At 42.1% G+C, this 24,612-nt stretch overlaps 2 protein-coding genes across 8 annotated transcripts in view; one reads left to right on the forward strand and one right to left on the reverse strand.

Annotated features, from left to right (window-relative positions):
* Window positions 1–424: 424 nt before the first annotated feature.
* LOC125766581 (voltage-dependent calcium channel subunit alpha-2/delta-3) lies at window positions 425–8,693 on the reverse strand. The gene is made up of 14 exons (XM_049432678.1): window positions 7,848–8,693; window positions 6,460–6,541; window positions 6,189–6,395; window positions 5,577–6,110; window positions 5,391–5,516; window positions 4,961–5,314; window positions 4,234–4,889; window positions 4,017–4,168; window positions 3,445–3,947; window positions 3,120–3,362; window positions 2,940–3,051; window positions 2,653–2,866; window positions 2,363–2,576; window positions 425–2,293 (listed from the first exon to the last, which is right to left on the reverse strand). The coding sequence occupies exons 1-14, from the start codon at window positions 7,964–7,966 to the stop codon at window positions 2,168–2,170; spliced, it is 3,642 nt and encodes a 1,213-aa protein (XP_049288635.1). The 5' UTR covers window positions 7,967–8,693; the 3' UTR covers window positions 425–2,167.
* Window positions 8,694–13,016: 4,323 nt separating this feature from the next.
* The window catches only part of LOC125761145 (protein rolling stone-like), a 46,209-nt gene continuing 34,613 nt past the window's right edge, over window positions 13,017–24,612 (forward strand). Inside the window, exons 1-2 of one of the 7 annotated variants that reach the window (XM_049422037.1) lie at window positions 13,017–13,649; window positions 16,673–16,735. The gene's annotated coding sequence lies outside the window, so the exon portion shown is untranslated. Of the gene's footprint in view, window positions 13,691–14,306; window positions 14,326–16,672; window positions 16,736–20,599; window positions 21,255–24,612 lie in introns of those variants that run through there. The other 6 variants (XM_049422034.1, XM_049422032.1, XM_049422030.1 and 3 more) reach the window with 6 other exon arrangements.

Here is a 24,612-nt window from a genome sequence, read left to right on the forward strand (position 1 = left end):
CCATCATCAGCATGTACCAAGACTTGGATTATCAATACGACGAAAGAAGTAGAATTAGTAGCTTCTACTTAGTGTGGACCATTATTTGAAACATTTATGAGATTCTGAAAGAGTGTACTGTACAACAATCGATGTATAGCACTAACTGTAGAGCTCTGCCAAGTTGCTGTTCCTTCTACAATATATCCTAAATCCATTCTCCAAAAAGATTGCCTTTTGCCAGTCTTCTCCAAGATATCTAAAGCACTCTTTTAAGACAAGTCGATCCTAAAAGATATGCAGATAAGAAATTCCCTTAGACACTCTTCTACAACTCTCGTTTTTTTTCAAATTTTTATTAAGATGTGGGAAATTTCTAACAGAGGGAAAGAAAACAAATTAAACGCGTATGTGATATATGCTTTATAATGAACAATAGCGACACTTTACAGGAAACTTAACAAAGAATTTATTCTCACAGTTTGCCGACACAAAACAGAAAACTAACAAACGCTACGATGGAACAACATCACCACTCGTGTACCACACGGAGAGCATAAATAAAGCCATCCATTAGTTTAATTATCACTAAAAACTCCTCACTCTCCCACCCCTCCCCCACATTGGTTAGGCATTTTTAGTACGTTTATTGTACCCCTTTCCGGTACAAACATTGGACTAAATAGTTCTATTACACAAACATACCAACTTGCCAATGTGTCCAATCGATACTCCATTGTGTATGTTAGAGTATTATTGTTTCATTTACTAGTTTCTTTTGTTTTTCCACTATCTACAAGGTATGTCTTGTTTCCTTTTTCCTGTGAAGTAAGGAAAGGAAAATTAGAATTCATTGCAACACTCGCCGAACACGTGTCACTTAAGCTCATTCAACTAATTCAAAATTACTTTCCAACTGATTGTGCCATAGTGCAAATCAAATTCTCACACTGCAATGATTTAATCTGAACGCTACACTAACTCTTGTTGAAGATTACCGTTTGTGGGACATTATGTTTTTTGCTCTTGATGTTTTTATCTATTGCTTAATTCAATATTAAGAGAGGTTGGTTTGGGGCGATTCTGTACCGAGTACTGACGCTAATTTGTATATTGAGTTTGATTTTATTATCAATACCGATTGTTCATATCCTGTCTGGGTTGAATGCATGTCTTTTTTTTTAAATACCAACGTAAACTTACACCGTACTTTGGCATTTGGTAGGGAGAGAACACAGAGTGTGTTTTATAAAGATTGTATCGGGAATTGGTTTGCTCTCTTACAGATTGTACACGGTTGATTGACTAGAGGTTTTTGGGTGATTGTGAGACGTCCACAGTAAGTTAAAACTAAACAAAAAACGATTATAAAGCCTTCGCATCAAAGATCTTTTGACCGATATGGCCTACAAGAACTGTTAGCCATCTTATCATAATCCCTCAAAGATTCCTAAAGTGATTTAAACAAAGTTATAGGCACCTACCACCCATAGTTAAGAGCATTCAAACGTCTAATAACTGTCCCTGGTTTGTTTGTTTGCATATAAATCACTCCCATATACTATCGCTGGATGGATGGACAAAAGGTGGATGGCGTTACGTGTGTGTACAGTAAAAACGGTTGTACAATAAGAAAGTGTACCGAGGCAAGAGGCCCCATGCGCGGTAGTATGCCGATACCCGGGTATAGTGCACGCACAAAGTCTTTGGAAGGTATGTGTGTGTGTGTGTGTTTGTGGTCCATATACGTCCAGTGCCAAGATTACGTTGTAAGTCTCACAGGTTAACACGTGCTGTTCGCCTTACCCTTTTCCATGCTTGTTCATTTTCTTACAAAAAATGTGTCTTCAATTAGCTTCCTTCACTAGAGTGTGCGTTATCATGTGCATGTGAATAAGAACCATTTTTTCCTGTCTTCCTCCATGTTTGTGTGTGTGTGATTTTTTTTTTTGTTTAAATATTTATAATTATGTGTTACAATCGTGTTGCGTATTTTTGAACAGCTTAAAAATAATCACAAACATCACGCGAGGTGCACACACTCGTAATCAAAGTCTTGTTTTGTGTTGTTACCAAGGAAAGGGTAATCTAGACTCTAGACTCTAGATCAAGTGGGATGGGCTACCCTGTCCACGTATGGCATACGCACTGTTCGATACAAAACCGATACTAGTATTTCTAATCGAATCTACATTAAAATTGGATTAGCGTTTTGGGCACATCGATATAACAACAGTGACACAATAGTCGATATCACTACAGTCAGTTGAATTGTTAGGCGGGATCCACTGCCACACTGGGCAACAAGTTCTTCCTGTGAAACAAACAGACCAGAGTGAGCCAACAGGTAGGAAGAGAAAGAGGGCACACGTTTTGTACTTACATCCGGATGCTCGGTATAACATTCCTCTAAACGTCGGCGGGGAAGGAAGTTTAGTTTGGTTTTTACGCAAGGTAACGCTTCCGATTCGTTATGGGAGATCACCTCGGGCTGGGCGGACAGCACCACTCTATCTACTTTGTATTCGTTCTCCACGATGATCATCAACAAATTCGATCGGGGAATACGTTTCGCAAAGTAAGGTTGAAAGAGAAGCCTATATAAGCAATATAGAGGAAATAGTACGTTAGTAGTCGAAATGTAGAATCGTTTTAAAAATATTTGCTGCTCACTCCTCCATTGGTGGTGGTGGTGGTTCATAGAAAAATCCTTCTCCCTTGATAAACTTATCCTGCTGCATCACGTACAGGTTTGATTTCTTATCACACGGTTCGTATACGATCTCCTTCTTAATTTCTTTCGGTCGGTTAAAGTATTCCTCCTCCTCATCGACGTGTATCTTTTTCGGTTTGGATGGGCGCGTATCATCATAATCATCGTACTCGTCTGAAAAAGGGAACAGATTCCATTTAATTATTCCATCATCCACTGAAGAGGTTCTCATCCGCACAACACGTACGTCCAAAGTAGTCGGGACTGGGAATACCATGTACCCAAAAGTCGAACCGGGATAACATAATTGCAACTTCCGCAATAAACCACTTTAGGCCAAGCATCAGGACTCGCATGGGCTACGAAAAGTAGATATGTAATACTTTTTAGTGAAGGGACAAAGTTATTACGAAACTAATTTACTCACATGCATTAACGCTATGGCGTCATTTTCTACTACACGCTCGTATTCGCACAAACCCTGAAGATCGAACACGGTGATCATGGTAAAGATTTCCTTGTCGACCATCGACTGCATGATAGCACCTTCAATTTCACCAAAGAATCGGCCAGTATGGTTGGACGTTTCCGACAATACCACGTAACCGTTGTGGTCGATCACGTAGCAGTCTCGAGATTCCGATGCACACGTCTCTATACAATCATCGCACTGGAAAGACGGGAAGACAATCGTTTAAAGATATCAGAATCAAATTCAATAATCGGTATCGATTTCCGATTTCCGTACACACCGTCTTTTTAGAAGTGATCTCCATAAATCGATCGTACATCAGTGAGTGTGTAAATTGAAATCCAGTCACGCAGCCAGGCGCTTCCAGGCCACCATCCCGTGGGAAGATTGCCATCGTTGCCGTCACCTTCAGCTCACCATCTTCCGGTGGGTCAGATTCGTGCGGTACCGAGTACACGAAACTTTTCGGATCGATCTTGTGCTGCAAGATCGCACTACGGTACCACGTTTCGTCGATCGCTTTCTTGTGATAGTCACCAAACTCACTATCCGTGTCGACTTCTACCTCGCCGAAAATGAACTGCCACCGGGTAAGTCCACTCATCGTCGCCACAAACCGTAACGTCGCGTTATACATCTCGATGATCTTTCGTTCGTTTTCACTCTCAAACTCCCAGTTACGGTAGCTGTTGTTTGTGACCTTCGCATCGAAGATCAGCAGCTGTACCAGCTCCTTGTTGCAGTAATACGCATCGTCGTCTAATGTTTTACGGCCACAGTTCGCTGTTTGGGGAAGGTAAGAGAAAATTATTCGCAACCGAAAACCGAATTCTGCAACAGGAAATTACGTACGTCCATCGGAGCCCTTCTCTTCAGGACCTTCGGGTTCGTACTGTTGCGACCACTTCCACGTAGATTCGTACAATCGGTTCAGGAAATGGCGTAGCTCATCCTCGGGCGTTTTAAATTCATGTCCTTCCAGGTAGTGGTACTTGCAGTAAACCCTGCACGAAACAAAAAGGAATTTTCTCTTGTTCTTCTGCTTTGGTAAAATCATTACTTTACTTACCAGTCCGGGTGTACCTTCCAGTTGTCACCCATGAAGAAATCGGAGATGTTCAATCCCATGTGCTGGTTGCGCTTGATCTCGTCACCCACCTTGATCCAGGTGCTGCCGTAGTCGTTCGGCAGTACCAGTCCGAGTGAGAATGGGGTGTTCTCCAGCGGTGCAAAGTAGTAATCCTGATACTCGAGCGACACTCGTCGCATCTTATCATAGTGAAACCGTACCGGTAACTTCGTCATGTTACCGAACTGCGAATCTACGAGATGCTGACGCAATTCCAATATGAATGGACTCATCTCACGTCCGGTCATGTCCTCTACCTGACGCGTAATGTTCTCATCGTAGATCTGTTCAATTTCCGTCAGATCGATACTGTTGTAGTTCTCTTTCAAGCGCCCATTTGAAACGGGCCTTAGATCCGGATGCATCAGCACATAACCGTTGTTGCTGACGATAAACGAGTATCCGTTGACGCCGAGTTTGTAGGGTAGCGTCAACTCATCGAGATCCTCTACCGGGATGTCCGTTCCGGCCACCCCTAGCAGGCGTGCGGTTCGTGTTTCATTGTAGTGATTAGCTTTCCGATCGAATGCGGGTGCTCCGACAGCTATCATCAGTCGCGGTGGTTCATCATCGTCCGCTTCCGTTAGTAGGTTTTCCTGTGTCGGTAAAATGAAGATAAATTTGCTTGAAGATATCACTTTACCGGAACTCTCTATTCCACACTTACTGCTGTGTCGGTGAATGCATGCGTCCATGTTGGCGGATGTTCTACACCCTGCAATACTAGCGGTGTTGCGATCACGGTTACGTACTTCAGTACCTCCTCTTGCACCTCGTCCAACGATTGAATGTGTGAGTAGTAGCCACGATTCAGACAAGCCATCCATTGGATTTCACGCACCTTGGTGACTTCGCGACCCAGCAAATAGGTGAACACACGCACCGGGATTTTCGTACCATTCTCAAACCAATTGTACGCCTCGAACACCTCCGTAATGTTGCTGGGCACACCGTCGGTAATAAGCATGATCGCTTGATTGCAACCACTCACTGATTCGTTACACCGACGTATCTCGCGATACTGTAAAGAAAAATGTTCCCGTTTTTGTTGAGAATACCCAGGACATCCTCTAATCGGTAGACTGCAAAACACTTGCCTTCTGTAAAAGCTCAAAAGCGGCTACGAAAGCCTTCTTTACATTAGCATACCCTTCCGGTAGAAGCTCACGTACGTATTCGTTGAAGAAACGCATATTTTCCGGAGTCGCCTGTACTAACATGTCCTGAAGAACGAAGGAATTGAATTCAAATACTTTCTCTTTTCAAGAATCTCCAAATCTCACCTTAAAGCAAGGTACTAACGGTTCCACATCGTTCGAGTATTTGTAAATGTTTATAAAATCATTGTTGGAAAATGTGTCGAGAATGCTTTTCACCGTCAACTGTGCAATATAGTTACGGTAGCCCGTCATTGAACCGGAATTATCCAGCAGAATAACGATATCTTTCGAGCAGGTTGCCGTTTCGATGTACCAAGAACGCTTGCGGCAATCGAACGTGTCCACGTGCTCACGGTTCCATTCCAGCGCGGGATAGTGTCGCAGCATCCCTGTGTATGAGCCGAAGTACTGCCATGAAAGTGCCGGATCGGAGTTGTAGTTCTGCAGAAACACATCGTCCAACGATTCGGACCATTGGAGCGCTTCCAATACCCATGGGTAACGGTCGTACACGTTCTGCGGTACATGGACCGAGCTGTACGACGTGTTGACCGATATGTTGAAGAAGTGTGTGTCCGGATTGAGCGACATGTTTCGATACATCCATGCATTTTCTTGTAAAGTCTCCGGCAGCTCAGGTTCTGGACGTCCATCAATCTGCAGATGATGATCGGTGAAAGGTAATTTAATAAAACATTTTCGCGAGATCTCTTACAAATAGTTCCCAAAACTTACATTCGAGTATTTGCTGGAATAGTAGGAAAAGTTGTCCGCCAGCGTTTCATTGTACTCGAACTGTTCGGACAACTCCTCGGCCAGATTGATAATGCACTTAATGGCGTCCATCTTGCGAATGAACATGCGGCCAACATTTTCTACAATCGATTGTATCAATGCCGTACCGTCCTTGTGCTCTACTCGGGCATTGTAGGCTTTGTATTTCTAAAATTAAAATCGTTCGCTTCAAAGAACCTGCCGTTAGCCGCGCCCAGAGCCTGCAACTTACCGCCGTAATTTCCATCGCTTTTGTCATCCTTTGTGCTAGATCCCAGAGCTCTTCACCGAAGTTATCGGCCCATTTTTCCATGCTGCTCGAGAGATGCCATGAGATGAAACGAAATGAACAAGAGCACAAGAGTAATCAGTGCCAGTGTACGGACAATGTTGGGTCTTGCGACGTATGTTAATAGGTCAGCATTCGATTATGATAAATGATGATGTTGATAAACGTGTAACGAGAAGTCGGAAGAACTAGAATGGTATGTGCTTTGTTGACTAATCATACGATGCATAATGGCCGGTAGGAATTCAAGGCATTGAAGTTGGAGTTGGAGTACACATTGGAATGTAAACACGTGTGGGAATGATTTTTGATTCTTTTTCTTGAACGAAAATTTCAGAACCACAGTGGCTCTATGCAGTAAAAATTTGAAACCAAATAATTATTTTTTATTTTACAGTATTACGGCAACTGCCGTATTGTGAAATCAAATAATTAATTGTTATTTTATTTAATAAGCACTGCATATTTAATTAACAACTTATAAAAGGAGTCTTCTTAAAGAAAAGTATTGTAAAAAGTATTCACATGCTTTAATTTTATTCTCATCCGCCAATGATAACGCAATCGCGAATAATGATGCTAATCGTCTCCATTCGATCGACAGCTATTCCAGTTTGTCATTGAAAAAAAAACATAATAATTTCCCCCAAAAAAGATGCGCACGCCCGGGAAAGCACGTGTTACACGAAAAAGGGGAGGCGATTGAGCAGCGTATCCAAACCGGCAACGGGGTGATAGGGTCTGTTGACAAACAAAGATGCGGCCTTCCTTTGCCGGTTACTTGAGTGAACAGCCCACGCGCTTTCGCGCTGTTGAGACGCGAAAGCGCATAGCACACTTTTCGCCGCGCGATACAACAGAAAACAAACACGAGCACGTGTTTGCCGAAATGCATTGCGAACGAGCGAGAAGTTGGCAGCGAGCGAGAGCGAATACGAACAAGCGGAGAGGTGAAGCTGAAAATAGCATCCGTGTCGTCGGTCGGTTTTCGTTAAGTTTTTCCACCACAACTTCACGCATCTTGCGTCGCGCCAGTTTCCCCTTCATTGCTCCTTCCCCTCCTGTTTTTTCAACCCCACCACACTGACACACCAGGCAGCTGAGAATCCACAGGCTGCTTCGCGGTTTTCATTGTGACAGCGAGGGAAATTTTCATCCCAGCCAGCCACCCCACATCACGAAACGAACTGTCAACAAGGAAAATCACAATGCTTTGGGGGATGAGCAATTCACTGTCAAAGTTGGGTGAAAAATTGTAAATTTTCCATTGAATTTGCGTTCTAACCGATTGGTAGCACTTGTTTCGTATGATCTGCAGCACAATTACTTACATTTCCGTAGCGGCTGAAGCGCCGACAGGTTGGTTGGGTAATTTTATCCATAAAAGGAAAACGATGCTGCCGAGCAGAAACTTCCTGCTGGGCATGCCAGCCACGATGGGAAGTCTCATCCTCGCGAACTAAATTTGCCTTCCGCACAGCCTGTGCTAACACCTATGATCAGCTATTTTGCACCTATCACTACGTTTTCCACAACACTTTCCACCACAACACACGAAGGGAAAACCCCCCAACAAACTAGCTCTACCGAAGCACTAGGCAAAGCAAAAATAGTGCTAGCTAGCTGCACCTCATCACGAACGACACCGTGACGGATCCGTGACGATGGTCTGGCCGGAAAATGAGCTCACTGGACGGTGATCACGGTACGCACCACACCAGCCGCGAACCATACGCGAAAGCAAAAAAATAAGTTGAATTTTCCCAAGCAACTATGAGTTTTCCCAGCGCGAGCACAACACTCACACTGCCCGAGCACGAGCACGTTCTTCTAGTGACTGTGATTCCTTCTGCTGCTCACTGTACGATGTTATGGGACGAAGAAAAGTTAACGAAGAATTTTCCACCGCCCCACCCGTGCGTGTGTGTGTGTGTGTGTATGTGGGGAGCGGAGGTATTGTAACTGTCAAATCGAGAATGCAATTCGGTGAAAGGTGGTTTGTTTGTTTGCTCGGGAAAACTGCGGCGCATGGCATTTACTGCGATCCGGTTCAAAGATGTCATGTTCGATGTTTTTCTTTTTGTTTAACATAATTTAACATAAGTTTTCAAACAATTTGTTTTTGGAAAAGGATAAAGGTTTGTGGAGTTATTTAATTCAAATGTCTTTTAGCTATGATTCAAATTTAATTACTTTTTTTACCACAAGTTGAACAAAGATCTAGGAAAAATTTCTCATCCAGATAAAGATGATTGATTTGATAAATATGTCCCTTATCACTGGTCAATGCGATATTTTTTTTTAATAAATTGATGAGAAGCAATTCTTCGTTTAATTAGCAGGGACTTTTCCATCTCCCAAAAGAAGTTTTGAGATTTGTATTGTTAACAATGTAATCATCAATCTTGTTGGCTATAGGCTGTAGACTGTCCTAAGTTTTCCTTAAAATGAAGAACATGGCGAATCAAGTTCTCTTATACAATTAATACTGTAGTACTACAGGACATCATCAAGCTATTTAGTGTACCAGATATTCCAGTAAGTAGTTATTGAAGTCGGAAGTATGGAGCTCCATGGTCATATTAAGGGTAGCAGAACATAGAGTTCTTGCATTTTCTAGTTTAATTTTAAATTTTTGCAATCTCATAAATTATACTACAGGTCGTTTAAAGCGATATTCTTCAACGGGGTTTTTATTGAGTAATCTGGATAAACTATTCATTAACCATGCTGAGCTTGACTGAAAAGAAAAACTGTTTTAGTTCTGAAAAGGAAAAGCTTTTGACTTAACTGAGCCTTTACAGTTTGTCCATGCTTTTTGTAAGCATCTTATGAAATTAAAAATGTAAATCAGTAATTCTACGTCATTACACTTAACCAGAATTCAGAACGCATAGACGTAAAGAACCTAAGTATATAGACCTCTGACAGTTTCTAGCCATATCAGCAGAGCAATTACTTCAGGCATTAGCAAAATTAAGTTTATGTGATTTTTATCAATTTCCTTTTTTTTTTTGGTACCAATATTTTATTCTCCTAACTCAGTCCAATAAGGTGACCACTTTCTGTCAGTAATAATTTAAACTAACAGTGTACATTATCGCACCCCTTCTTCCAAGAACCGCAGCCACCGAGACTCATTGACCTGTTCGCTATTTTAGGCGCACAGGAAATAGGCCGGTCCAAGTCATACGGCCTGGCCGTCCTAATGGAAATAATAAAAAAAAAATAGACCGATCTGAACCAAATTGTGATGCTACTATTATACCGCAAGTATGTATGTCACCGAATGGAAATTGACTTTGGCACAATTGATGAGGTGCCATAAATTTAAAATTACAATAAAAATCATCAAACTTTCCTAAACGGCGCCGTGAATTGATTACACCACCCAAGTCCCAGGCCAGTACACAAAATCTTGGAGGTCATCATCGGTGTATGAGTTTGCAGTTTTCTTTTCCTTTCTTTCCACCATCTTTATCCATAAAGCCGATGGAATCTATTAACCGTAAAGGTCTGCTGTACAAATTTGCAAAGCAATAGTAAATAGGGAAAATAATAGAAAGAGCGATCGTTATTGGGAGATGGCGTGAGCGAGAGAGAACCGTTTCGATTCTGGGCGATGAGACACTTTTGCTCAGCATCCGTTCTAAATGGTTGGGGAGATCCGTACTGTCGACGGTATGTCTCCGGCCAAGTGCTCGGAATGGGCACGCCGGACCGGGATGCGTATCTCTTGGAGCGCGCTTTATCACTGTGTGTGTGACCTTCACAAATTAGTTGTCAAAACAGAAACCATGTGACTCATTGTGGGCTTGCCGAAGCAGGTCCTTGCTGTCAGCTGGTCTGGGTTCGGTCTAGGTTGGTGAGATCCTTTTTTTTGGAGGGGTTGTTTCCCACCCCTCCGCCGTTGAGGGTTGAATGTTGTTTAACTTCAGAAGAATTTGTGCAAGAGTTTAAACAAATAATGGTGCTTGAGGAGTGTGAAAATGATTAAAATGGTCTTTCATTACTTCATTAAAAAATTGATAACTATGTTTTTTTATGAAAGCTTCACTGTTTAACAGATCAATTGTTTAACTGGTTCAATCAACTACTTTTGATTAAGGTATGAAAAGTAATGCAACTTTCACTCTTTATTAGAAAAATAGATTTGTATTAAGAATATTTCAATTGCAATACCTCTTCTTGTCCAAAAAACTAATATGAAACCGTACCAACAATTTCAATATATTATTCTTTCGATTTTTTTCCATTACTGAAAAGGCCCAAAATTCCATTCTTTTATTTATTTTTGGTTGCTCTTTACTTCCATCGTGCAAAAGAGAGAGGCCCCATCGATTATGTGTGTGTCTGTGTGTGGGTTTTTACTACAATGAAGCTGCATCTCTTCTCTAAACTCGACCGGAACTGGAGCCTGCATCCAGAGCCTGCTGAGAGCTAATCCGTTGCGGATTCAACCGACACGCGACACACGAACCTGGCATAAGAGCAGTCGCGGCTGCAGAGCGACTCAGATCAACTCAGAGCCCACCAAAAGCCCATTGCAGGGCGTAAGTTTTTGGGGTTACCTCCCCTAATAGGGGCGAGCCTACAGAAAAGAGCAGCATCCAAGAATTCTCCAGAACCGGATGCTCCGGTGAGGGTACCAGTGGTTATGATTCAACCGAGAGTGCTCATTGTACATTGGCTTGGCTGAGATAATGGAAGCATGTTTCCGAGGGCGTCTTTCGTACTGCAGAAGGAAAATTTTTGGTGCAACTTTAGGGATGCTTTAGATAATACAATAAAGTATACGCAATTGTATATATAAAACATTTTGATGAAGTTTTAATGTTAAATAGGTCCGTTTTAATAGCATTTAAAAAAAATAATCCCCTAAAAAGATAACACTGTGACCTTTTCAATGTCGCGGCATCATACCATCTCGTCTTGGCGAATCCAAAACACAAAAAAAACACTCCCTAAGCGAGTGTTTGTTAACCCATCGCGAAGATCGATAAACGATCGATCACGAACGTGTAGTTGCGAAATAGGTTGCGACTCCAAGCCGTTTGCCGTATACGTGTCTGTTTCTGATGGATTGTGTCCGAAGGCCGGAGCGCTGTTGAGTCTAGTTCCTCCCGGTCAAGTGGTCCGGTACGGTCTCAATTACTACCGTACCACACTGCCCAGCGAACCCGAAAGTAGATCCAATCGGCATCGGAGATGGTTGTAATTACCTGCCTCCAGTTTCGGCTGGTTAAGTTTCAGCGAACGTTCAGCGATGTCAAACTTAAGCGAGGAAACCTGGTAGAGGTTTTTAGATTATTGTTTTGAGATTTCTTTAATACCTTATGGCTACATATGAGAGCACACGAATTTTTGTTCTCTGGATAATAGTATTTTTTAACACTTTTTGAATTCATTCCACATAGATTATGAATCATAATACCCTAAAATCAATCCCTAAAAGTATGCAATTACTAACATTATTAATATTATTATTATAATTATTATTATTATCATTATTATTATTATTATTATTCTCTCTTTCTTCTTGGCTTTAACGACCTTACAGGTCACACCGGCCATTTCTGGCTTACTAGACTTATTTTTATCACGTAGCCGGATAGTCAGTCCTTTGCTACGGGGGAACGGTCCGGATAGGATTTGAACCCGGTCCTGCCGTGTGGACCGGCGCCGTTTATCACATGCATCACCGGGCGCATTCTTCTTCTTGGCTTTAACGACCTTACAGGTCACGCCGGCCATTTCTGGCTTACTAGACTTATTTTTACCACGTAGCCGGATAGTCAGTCCTTGCTACGGGGGGACGGTCCGGATGGGATTTGAACCCGGTCCGGCCGTGTGGACTGGCGCCGTTGATCACATGCACCACCGGGCCGCCCCGGGCGCATTATTATTATTATTATTATTATTATTATTATTATTATTATTATTATTCTATTCATATAGAACGGCCTGGCCGTAATGATATTTTTATTATTTTCTTATTTTTCGAAACTGCGAAGATTTTTACAGTCAATTTTTAGTTCGAGTTAGTAGATGAAACTTGATACCTAAATGTCTTTCGAGACGGTCACATACATTCAGGCGGTAACAGTCTGGAAGCAATACATATTACAGCTCATTTCAAAATAATTGAATATATTGGAATCATCTAATTCTTTTGAGCCATGTTTTAAGGGCGGCACATGGCGGTGGTGCATGTGATAAACGGCGCCGATTCTACAGGACAGTATATCAAATCCCATCCGGACCTTCCACGTGTAGCAAGAACTGAGTATCCAGCCAAGTGGTTAAAATGAGTCTTGTAAGCTAGAAATGGCCGGCATGACCTTAGAGATCTTTAAGCAAGAAAGAAGAGGAATCTTACATACATAACTGTAAAATAAATATGTTCAACTCGTACTCGAAGAAGTTACTTAATGAAAGTCAGATTAGTATGTTGAACATGCAAACAGAGAAAGGATATTGATGTATGTAAATATGTTCGACATCCCTGTATTAGAGCGATCGGGAAGCCCTAAACACCAAAAAGAAAGCTTTTCTGACGTGACGGTGCGTGAGGGTGTATATGCTTACATGCGGACGAAACATTAGAAACGGTGCCCTGCCACCGGTGCGAACAAGCGAGACAGAACGAAGAGAATACCAATGGGGAAAGAGCAAATGTATGCAGCTACTGTACTGAAAAAACAATAGAGAGGTAGAGAGAGAGAGAGAGAAATTTTGTTCGAGAATTATACAGTAAGAGAGTGGAGTTTGCAGCACGCAAAAAAAAAACACCCCGAGAGAGATGTTGTACGGTCCCGGTGTTCCAAACGGTTCCGTCGATTGCGGAAGAGACCACACCGCCCCAGAATATTGTTAGCACTGCGTCTGCACGGATAGCCATCCGGTGTAGGCTGATTTCGCGTGGCTCGAACTGCCCTGGTTGCCCAGCCGTACAGTAGTCTGCCTACACACATCTACACAAATCTCGACCCAACCGCGTGTGTGTGTGTGCGTGCGTGTGTGCTGTGAGTTGGAAAGTGGCCACTGAAGAAGAAAATCAGAAACACACCGATTGTCCACCGTCACGAATCGATCTTGGTTTTTCGAACGGTGGCAGTGGTGTCTCGTATCAGGTGTGTATTTATTGGCCGGTCCGACGTCCGGGCGAGCACAGGTGCGTTTGACAGTTAGAGAAGCTTCCTCCCCTTCCCGGCCGGGTGTGTTTGGTTTTTTCTTCCCTCGTTGACCCCCCCCCGTCATTGCCCGGGACTCCAGGTTAGAAAATCGACAAGGATAATAATGCCGGCACGCGTGGTTTCTACGCAGGGCTGTGTTTGTGTATGCAGCATGTGGTGTGGTTGTGCAAGTGAAAGAAATCCTTCGCCGTAAAGTTTACCCGGAGGGCGCATATCAGGTGATTTTTCGTATCGTACGATGAAAAGTGTGACTTTCCACCATCCACTCCCGGGGTGGCCCACGTTGCCTCACCGTGGCGTTAAGCGTCGGCGTCACGATGGCATGTTTAAGAGTTTAAGAGGCCACCTATCTGGCCATAATTCAATAACAATAACCGTCCAAATTGAATTAAATCTCCGCCTGGCCGGGTGAACGGGCGGTTAGTGAGGGGATAGTGTAATAGTGCGTGTGATGCTGAACTGTCATCTCAAGTCAGCGTTTGATCAAAAGGACAAACATCAAAGTAACCGGCGAACAAAACATTTCAATACTTGTGTAATATATGTTCTTGTGCGTGCGTTTACGTTTGTGTCGAATTAATCAAAACCTCTGCCAAAGGCCGCTGAAGTGCAGGTGTTTTTACTGTGTTTTTTTACTTGGTGTTAAAAAGAGGAAAAAACACGAGATAAAAAATCCTACTTATCGAACAGATTTCACATCCAAAATGGTTATTGCAAATCCCGTTTCGAATCAATCAATCGGTTAAGCAATGCGCCTACTACAGCTACACGTGTAATATCCACCATATTCCGGCTGTTTGTTTTGCCCGATTAGTGTTGCAGCTTTGTTTTGTTTTCGAGTTCTTTTTTCTCTCTCCTGTTTTCGTATCAAAAAACCGGCAAACCATGTGCAGTATTGTGCAACCGAACCACCATTACCTTACCACCCCTTTGGGTGCCAAACAGACCACCTTACCCCATAATTAGTGTAGTTGAATTAATTGGCTTTAATTGAGTTCTACGTCATGGAACAGTTCCATGCTGGATCTCGAGCTATCGTACCAAACCGTGGTAAAAAGAAACAAAATACTTTAATCGATGCAATATAGAACCCCAATACTGGACACCCCATTCGGTTCATCGATTGTGCAATACCGATCGAATTTGATAGCACCGGAAAGAAGTCCGGAGATTGTATGGAGAGAAGCAAAAAACAACAAAAAAAAAAACCATGATAAATCGAGGCACTCCATTTCCGCCAGGAAATGGTTACACAGGAACGTTGAAGAGTGTGTTGCACCGATGAAAGCGTGAGCAAATATGGTGAGATGTGAGAAACGGGAAAAACGCAAAGAAAAAAACAAGAAGGAAATTATTCTTAAGCACACCGATTACTAGGATTAGTCGTCCTTCGGTATTTTAAATTCAAAGTCCTGTTTTTTTCTCTCTCTCTCTTGTGAAGTTCCACAGTTTCCAGTTCGGTGAACCATTGTCATAGTAATCGATCCATTATGGTCTGTTAAACCGTTTAAATAGATTTTTTTTATTCTTTTATCCAGTTTGCGGCACAAAAAAAAGATAGCGTAACATAATTAGCATTCTTTAATTATCCTTTAATGAATGGTCATTTGATGCTATATCGCGTGGGAGATTAATTTTATTCTTTGAATTAAAATTTATTCCCTTTAAATGGTTTACACTTGGTTTGGATAATGGACAGAATGATAATTTTCCCGGGTTTTAGTTTTTTATTTCATTTTTCAATTTGTTTTTATCAGTAGGAAATATGTTTCAAACTTTAACGATTTGCTTGTTATTTTTTAAATACGTAATAAACCACCCTTGTTTGTGTTCCTGCTATCGTGAAGCCGACTGATTTCTTTTTTTTCTTCGAACTCCACCTAACGACTTCTTCGAATGATAAATCAGAATCATCCATAGATTAATACACTATTCACCGCAGTAAATTCTTGATGCATTCCGTGCAAATGCATCCGGTTGCTAGTGGAATTCTTCACCTCCTTCCTGCAGCATCCTTCCGGCGTACATCCGGCAGTGCGGCTTTTGATGCTCGTGCCCTGCATGCAATCTGTATCCGGGGATGATTTATACCACCCTTTGCAGATGAGTGATGATGATCCACAGCCATATACGTCTGTTCCGACCATATCTCTTTGCATCGCGATATGTACGTAACAGAGCGCGTTTCCTGATGTTTCCGTTTGCTTCAACCTCATTTCGGGCCGTTTCGTTCGGCTCTCTTTCGAAGCGGCTCTTTTATATGTTCTTGGAATTTTCAGACAATTTTTTTAAAAAAATGTTTCTCTCTTCTCCCTAATGGATTGCACATTCGTTCGATATCTCTCGCGCACCGTTCTAATGCTTCCAAGTATTTGGTTGCATCTCCGCGAGTTCCCAGAAAGCACGCGAAGGGGTTGAAAGCATCGATCACCCTTTGTGGGTAACGGCGATGCTGATTCAGCATCAGCCAACCGTGTCGAACCTTGGTACCGTGTCAGCTGTTGTCAGACCACCTCCGCGACCTGGTGCATCATCGCACCACACCTGTGCGTACCTGGCCCGCACCGTTTTGTGCTTTGGCACATTCGATTCATTTCTCCCCCGACAGCCGAAACGAATCGAAGCAGTGAAGTGTAGCCAACGGGCAGGGAAAGGTTGGAGAGTTTGTACAGTAGAAGGTACGATTGATGCCACGAATCAGTTTTATGGAAGCTCGCAACTGAAGGTTTCCCACGAAATCGCGAACATTTCGGCGTTGCACGTTGTGCTCATTGCATCTTTCGTTTTACTGGTAGCACCGGAAGATTGGCCAACGGTGTTTGTGTTATTGCGATTTTTTTTGTCTACTTTCTCTCTCTTTTTTTTCTTTCCCGTTCTTCCATCTCCCAGTTTGCATCATTTTATTTCTCTTTTATTTTATTTTTCTGTTGCTTCATTTTTTTTCCTTCTTTTATTTCTAGATTGCTTCAATCCTCACAACAAAAAAACCCACAATTTCTTTGCTTGGTTTAATTTAGCAGCGGGTATGTATTAATTATCTTTCTTTTATTGTGCCGTTTTTTTTTCATTCACTTACTATACTGTAATCCACGTTACCTTCTGAACACTTGTTTTAATTAGTCTTAGGTTTTATTACCTTTTTTTTGTGTAGCTTTTGTTCTGTGTATCTCGTTTATTTTGTATCGTGTTTCATTATTTTTCACTTGGATGGAATACTTTTATCTTTTTTCACCAAATTTTAATTTGTATCGTGTTTGTTTTCCACCTTTTCAACTTCTTCGATTTCTCAACCACGTGAAACATTTTTGCGGATCAGTTGACGTATTGTTGTTTCGAGCGGGGTTTATATTTTCTACGCCTCTTGCGTAGGGATTAAATGTTGCAATCGCTCTCGCTCGATGGTGGCAGCCAATTTTCGGCTTTTCGTCACCCATCGGGAACGGATGTAGCGTGTTTTGCACAAGCTGCAGATGACATACGGTTGCAAATTCTGCCAACCGTTGCGAAAATATGGCAAAAGGTAAAATAGAAACCCAGCGGAAAGTAAAAAGAGACCGTTGCATTCTTCGGAACAGCTGGTACGACGAGTGAGAATGCATTTTGTTAAAACCGGCCGGCAATACGGTAGGAATGCAATTTCAATGCACCTCAATGGCACGTGTGTGTGTGTATGCGTTTGAAAAAGCGGTTTTGTATAGCTGTACAATCCGCGGTAGCAATGTGTGCGAATTTCCGTCAAATCCGTTCGGTCAATAATGGTACAAATTTTCGGGTGCGTTAGATTCGGTGACCCTTTTTTTTGGCTTCGTTTTCGTTGCTGCTTGGCCCGTAGTTTCGTTGGCACACTACAGCGCTACAGAATGTTCCTTTCGTGTCAAGCAAATGGACCGAAAAGGGATGTGATTATACGAATACGCTGGAGAGATAAATCCGTACCGGCTGGCTGTCGGCAAAAACCCGGCACGGGGTCTACTTAAATACTGAACGGATTGCAATAAAACTTGATAGCAGGCGATAGATCGCATATAAAGTGCTTAGTTTTTAGCTAGGTCATAGAGGACGCTGGCAATGGAAATATAAGTCCGTTTGTCAAACACAGATCGCTTAACAGTAAATAAACAATAAAGGGGTGCTTGTTGCGATTATGTGATAAATTTGCAATAAAACAAGAAGTGTCACCTAAAACTTGGGGAAGAAAATATATTCAAAAGATGAAACGGAGCATGGCTGTGTTTAGCATTTTACAAAAAAAAAGTTTCTTTTTTTCACTTTACAACGCGGAAACACTGCGCTCAAAAGGAAGACAAACGGGAGTGTCTAGTTTCTAAGCAATTCATTTATTTTTAATGTGAAGTACTTACTTTGCAAAAGTAAGCCTTACAGTGCTCTGCTTTGTGCAGTTTTATGCAGGAAAGATAAAGAAAAAACTCGCCAGCTCTCTGCAGTATGCTAGTAGCTTCACTCAGAACAATGATAGAAAATGGTAACAGTGCTTCAAACCTGAGCATACAGAACGTAAGAAGGCTCTTCATAAAAGGATCCTTCAGAGTGCTACCTACCATCGCAAAGTCTTTTCGAAAAGGGTGAAAAATGATAACACAGCAAATGTAAACTTTGTCCTAAGTTCAGGCCCCTCTATAGTGAGGATGCACTTTGGTGAGTTTGTAGCTTTGCTAGGTTGCGTTTAAAACTAAGTCAATTGAAGTATGTTCTTTCTCGTCAGTCTGACAGTTGAAAATAAGGGTTCCCAACGGTTCCCTGAATCAGCTTTGGCCGTAAATCGAAAATTGAATTCTCTACCGGAACTAAAATTGCGTGGATGAAAGGAACTGACGCTAGAGTTGTCTTCCACCCGGAAACCATACCATGGATGGTAACCATCCACCTTCCGAAGCCTTTCCTGTATCGCTCCCCTATCGTAAGACTTTCCCCATGGTGCTTACCGATGATAGCCCATAAAAATGTCAGCATAAACCTTTTATCGGAAATTTAAGGCTTCCTTCTGAACCCGCGACAAACCGGTGTTGCAAATAGGTGGGGGGAACGATCCAACCACGATCGGCAGTTGTGGTGATGCCAATTTCCCGAAAACTGTGCCAAAAACCGTACCAAAACCACCCCCGCCGAGGGGACCGACATATTATACTCGCTGAATTGACTTTTGTGTGGTTTCCTTAATTAGGGTCGGTAGGGAGATCCGGCCCGCGCGCGCACACTACACCGGTGGCTGGCATGGGGAAACCGCAGGCAGAGGTGCGAAAGGTACTACCACCAATGGTGCGAGCACTAGTTTGGAGCCTGCAGAAGGTGATACCCGGGGGGGTGTTGTCACGAGACTGTCGGGTCCGAAAAGTTCATGAATGGGTGTGTGTGATGGATCGCATCGTAATTGCATTACCGCTGCCAATAGCAAAATGCTATTAAGAAGTTGGTGACGGGAATGGGCAGCTTTTTTTATACGGCGAATGTATAATCCATTCATGTAGCTTTGCTGCGAAATCTATTCCCAATTTTTACAGTGTTTTTGAACGTTAATCTTTTTATTGTTTGCTGGGACGTAAAAGTGACGTCTTTCAGAATGTGGGAAATGAAAATGCCAAAAAGATTGAGAGTATTCGCTTGATTGATATTGGATAGCATTTCTATTGCGTTTTACTGAGATTGCAAGTAAAGTACAACAACTCTTGTAATTTGAAACCAAATAGAGGAACAAAATACTCACTCACTCCTATTGAGTGATTTGCAACTCAAAAGAGTGAGTCATTAGTCACCACAGAGTTTGAGAGAGTTGAAACGTAAAAGAGTGAGCAAAAGATTCATAAAAATTCTTCATCCTAAATTCAAATAATAAATTCACAAGCCGGATTCAACTCACTCACTCACTCTTACTGTGTGTGCTCATGTCTGTTATGTTGGAAAAAAAATTAGGTTTAAACTCATCAGCTTTATCGTATCAATCAATACTTATATTTGATTTGATAAAAAATCAATACTTATAGTTAGAGCAATTTTGTAGTTTTTTTTTGTCGAAAATCCAATATTAATCTTAATCCGTCTTCGGTGAAGTATGGTTACAGTTTTGCTGTTTTGATTAAAGAACTATTCCCAACAGAAAACCCCTTCTTCTAGAACAAAATACTGCTAACACAACTTCTCCTTGCTCGGATGAAGATATTTATGTTCAACATTAAATAGAATGCAAATAAAATATGATACGCCATACATGATTGATTGGCTGGTTGAAGGAGGAATTCATTGTCGGCCGGTTTACCGAGCGAACCGTTACGAATCGTCTAACCCACAAAAACCTCCCGCCCAAAAAAAAAACCGCAAACCATACGTGACTGGGCTTTATCAGCCGACAAAACGGGAAAATTCACGTACATCCCGGTGTCATTAATTTTGTGATATTGTTTTAGCGTAATGCTCTTCATCCGGAAGCCATAAAACAAGCACTCCGGATTCTCGTTTTTTTGGTGTGGCAGCAGTTGGCGAAAAGCGAGAAAGACGACATCTGGTGTGGTTTCTAAAATATTTCAGATATTCAATAAGCGTTACCGATGATAAGTCAACACAGTGATTTAAGTTAACACACTTTTTTCTTGACAAGAAAACACACATTCATTTCCTACTTGCCGCTTAATGTTTGCTTTCTGATTTTGTCCCCAGAGTTTGTTATCGTTGGCTGGGTATTATTATACGCATTTTATTTTATTTCCTTCCTGATCTTGCTAGGTCTGTTTATCTTACATCAATTCTTATGGTTGTTTGCATTGCATTTCCATTTTTCTTTTTTGTCACCGTTGGAAGGAAGAGAGTTTAGAAGCGTCTGGTGTTGTTAGCTTTCCATTCCTCTACACCACCTAAATGTTTGATCCCTTCGAAAGGTAATGTTTTGGAACAAATGCTTTCACAACACAGGCAGGATCGTGGCAGCGCAACTCCACAAAACATTCGCGTTTGAGGCAACTAAAGTGAGTGCAATGTAAGCAAACTGCAGCATACCGTGCCACACCGTGGAGCAAAAACTCCGGCTGCGGCTTCCACATGTGTGTTTTTGTTGTGCTGTGAGCCTAACCAAAAAGTGTGCTTTGTGTAAGCATTGGCAGTGCGAAAAGTTTGTGTGTTTCGTGTCAAGGTGAATGTTTGCAGTGCCAGGCAGTTCCAGCTGACGTTCGCAAACTTGTGCTAGGGGTAACCACCGTGACCCCTAGGGTGTGTTGGGGCTAGTGTGTAAAAGCGCCTAGCCGGGTCGAACCGAGTAGCAAGTGTGCTTGTGAAAAAAAAGTCAAAAACCAACGTCATCGAGGTGGATCTGCATACTTTCGCTCGGAGAAGCTTTTCCGGCTGGGGCTGCGTTTTTCCTGTAGCCCCCGTAACCTTTACCGGTTTCCTTATTTCCCCGGGTGCCTTGTGCGCGGTACCCCAGCATCATAATTGACTGTACACCGGAAGCCTACGAAACGCCGCCACATTGGAATACCAGGAGGAGAGTTGTGCGTGTTCGCACAGCGTGGAACCACCGCCACCATCGTGCTGCAGGTAATTTTCCATGTCATTGCTGTTAGTTGCTGAATTTCCCCGTCCAACTACCCCAAGATGCGGACATCTTCGCTAGCGGCATCTTGCCATTTGTCAGTAGACACAAAAAAGACCCAAAAAAAAAAAACACCACTGTAAGGGCCAAAATATTACAGAATTTACCATTGTCTCTCTTACTTACCATCGATTCGCCCGATGGCTGCAAGCAATGAGAACATTTTCCTTTTTCTACCCTCCGCATCACGCATCTATACACTCCTGAAGTGCGTTAGCCCTTGCAGTGGTCGAAATTATGTGCAGGCTTTTCCATATTGAAGGGCAAACAAAAAAACCAGAAGAAACGCTTAAAAGCTTACCCAGCCAAAGAAGAACGTAACGTTGGACATCTCAGACATCAGGGATCTTTGAGAAAAGGCCGAACTGTTCGAATTGGTGTCCACTATTCTCCACAAAGCAGGAAAAAAAGAAGGATCCGCAAAAGCGAACAAGCGAAAGGAAATATTACGTTCACATACGAAAAGCAGTAGCGAAGGAAAGAAAAATATGTAGAGGAAAATATTAATTTCCCGCAAAATGTTTGCCCGTGAATGGTAAGCAAGCGCAGGACCAAACGTGTGCTGAAGGGATTTCTCCTTTAGGTCGTTCGATGGTGACATTTTAAGCTTCTCCAAAAACCAAAAAAAAATGCTCCCGCTTCAACGGTGTGTGGTGCCCTGTCATCGAAGTGTACGAACCAAAGTGGAAAAAAATGAGAAAATTATGTAGAAAACCAAAAATTATACCAAAAATCCTCGTTGTCCTTGTGGCATTGCTTTGCACTGTGTGTGTGTGTGTGTGTGTGTGTGTGTGTGTTTGGGTGCTTATGCTGTAGATGCTGTAGAAGAATCACGAAGCATTCCAACTTCTCTAGGCAAGACATCGTAGCCAGTGTGCCCATTTCTGATAGAGTTTCCCGAGCCAACGAACTGGCCGGCGCAAATTCGTAATGAGCAATGGTGGCCGGATATGAAACCCGAATTGGCAGCCGTTTTTTGAAGCGACATACCAGATTTCCAGTTGTTTATCGATCGATGAAGGATTTTCTCACCACTCTTTTTTTTTTGTTCTTCTCTCACCAATTTTGTAAGCAAGTTTTGGGTAGCAAGGAGCAATGGAAAAAAAAGAAAGCACATACCCCCAGCTAGCGTTCCTGGTGAGGTGAAGACACGGCTTTCGGGACGGCCTTGCAAAAAACCTGGAACCGTTGCACACAAGGGTGCAGTTGCATGAGCAAGTGTCGAAAACTTTCGTCAAGCTTTCCATCTCCCTACCCCCCCACCAAACCCCAAACGGAACCGTTCGAACCAACTCGTGGAAATGGCGAAAAGTTTTACGGTCAGTTTACCAGCGTCTCGACTGTGGTACTCAACCGTCGTCGTACTGGTTGGTTTTGCTAAATATTCAGAAAGTCCTCACAACCATGGCATGGACACTGTTTGTTCAGTATCGCTTGCAAAGCCTCACCGTGGCAATGCCACTTCAAAATCGGCGATAGAGAGAGAGAGAGAGAGATAGAGAGAGAGAGAGAGAGAGAGAGAGAGAGAGAGAGAGAGAGAGAGAGAGCGCAAAATATTTGCCGTAACAAACCTTCTTCCGGTGTGTTCGCGCTACCGCATCCCGACTGGAAGGTGCAACTTTTCCTTGTACGGCACAAATTACTTGATTTGGCTTTCGTAACGTGATAAGGTCTTTTTGCCACCCGGTGGCAGTTCGCATTTGGGTTTTAGGTGGGAAGGAACATTTGTGGTGGTTAAGGATATTATTGCAACTGCAACTCCACTATTGCATCCGATCGGTGTCCCTGGAATCTAACCGGTTCCTGGCCGTGTTGGCCTGTTACGGCTTACGGTTTAATCTCGGTCGGTATATTTGCTGGGTAAATTTTCATCCAAACTATGTTTGCAACCTGGGTTCTGGGGAATGAGTGTAGCAGGAATTACAAAACAAGATGTCAGCTATTCGGTAGTTGGTGCGGAATGAACGGAGGAGCAGGAGGTATTTAAATGGATTTTCCAAAGTGGACAATTACCGTAAGTCTTCGACGGTTATCAGAGCGAAGGAAAGAGATGTACAATTTTATGTATGTTTACTGATTTTATTTTGTTTTTAGAAATAGATCATTTTACAGCCTCAAAACTATTGTATACATTTCATCTAGCAAATATTTGATTTCATGAAAAAGGGTCGTTAAATGTAGAGAAATTTATCAACAAGAGATAAAATATACTAGGTATTATTATTCAAATGTAGAGAAATTTATCAACAAGAGATAAAATATACTATTATTGGGAATATCGTTTGACTATCGCTTGGGTTGTTTGGTCCGCCAAAACCGAGTCTCGTATGATCCTCTCAAGTGAAAGATTGAGAAGACAATTCTTTGTTTTAGTTAAAATGTTATAGCTGTAATTATTATGCTTACGTTTAATTATCTAATTATTGTCGGTGTTTAAAAAACGAAAACCTTGCGCCTTTAACATATTATGGCAATACCGTGAAGAATATTATAGCAACACGAATTAGTAACTAGAATCAGTATAAATCGTAACAGAACTCGTAAAATCGTACTTTAATTGTAAGGTTAATGTAAGGTTAATCTTTTCCAATTATTATAGAAAAAACACAAAGTTCTTCAATTTAAAAAAAATGTGCAATTAAAAGCATAACTAGGTGCGATAGAGATCCAAAGTATCACATAAAGTTTAAGTCGTAAACAAAAACCACAAATACAGAACATCCTCAAATGCTAAACACTTCCATTTATGTACAAAAAAAAATTCTACCCGATAAGGTTTTCCCATCCATTCTACTTCGTGCGAGTGAGGCAAATGAATAAATATTATGATTTTCCCCATTTCACCATTTTTTTTTAGCCCAATTCGAAGAATTTGTAATCCGCTCAACCATTCAGAAATTTTTGGTACGAAAATAATGAGAGCGTATCCCCTGCGGGATACGAGTCCCCATGACTTACTGCTTTCCGGGTACCCGTGTCGCGTTTACGTTACGTGAGCTTTGACTTCACTCCACCATAATGGCATTACGTGTGGGTCTCCTGCTCGTGCTCGGATACAGCATCCCAGATTCTCTGGTCGGGAAATAGAAGTCTCCTCCCAACGGGTACGGGGATCAGATACTCAATCGTACCGTTTCTAAGTAACGACCGTTGTGACATTAAAAAGTAAGAATAATTTTAAATAAACATACATACGTCCCCGAAGGTGCGCTTTTGTGCGAAGAATATATAATTAAAAGACAGACATCTTGGCTCTCTGCCTTACTCTCTACTGTCGCCTTTCTACGCTTCAACCCGTTTACG

Source organism: Anopheles funestus, chromosome 2RL (assembly GCF_943734845.2).
Source record: "Anopheles funestus chromosome 2RL, idAnoFuneDA-416_04, whole genome shotgun sequence".
In the NCBI taxonomy this organism is placed as follows: Eukaryota; Metazoa; Arthropoda; class Insecta; order Diptera; family Culicidae; genus Anopheles; species Anopheles funestus.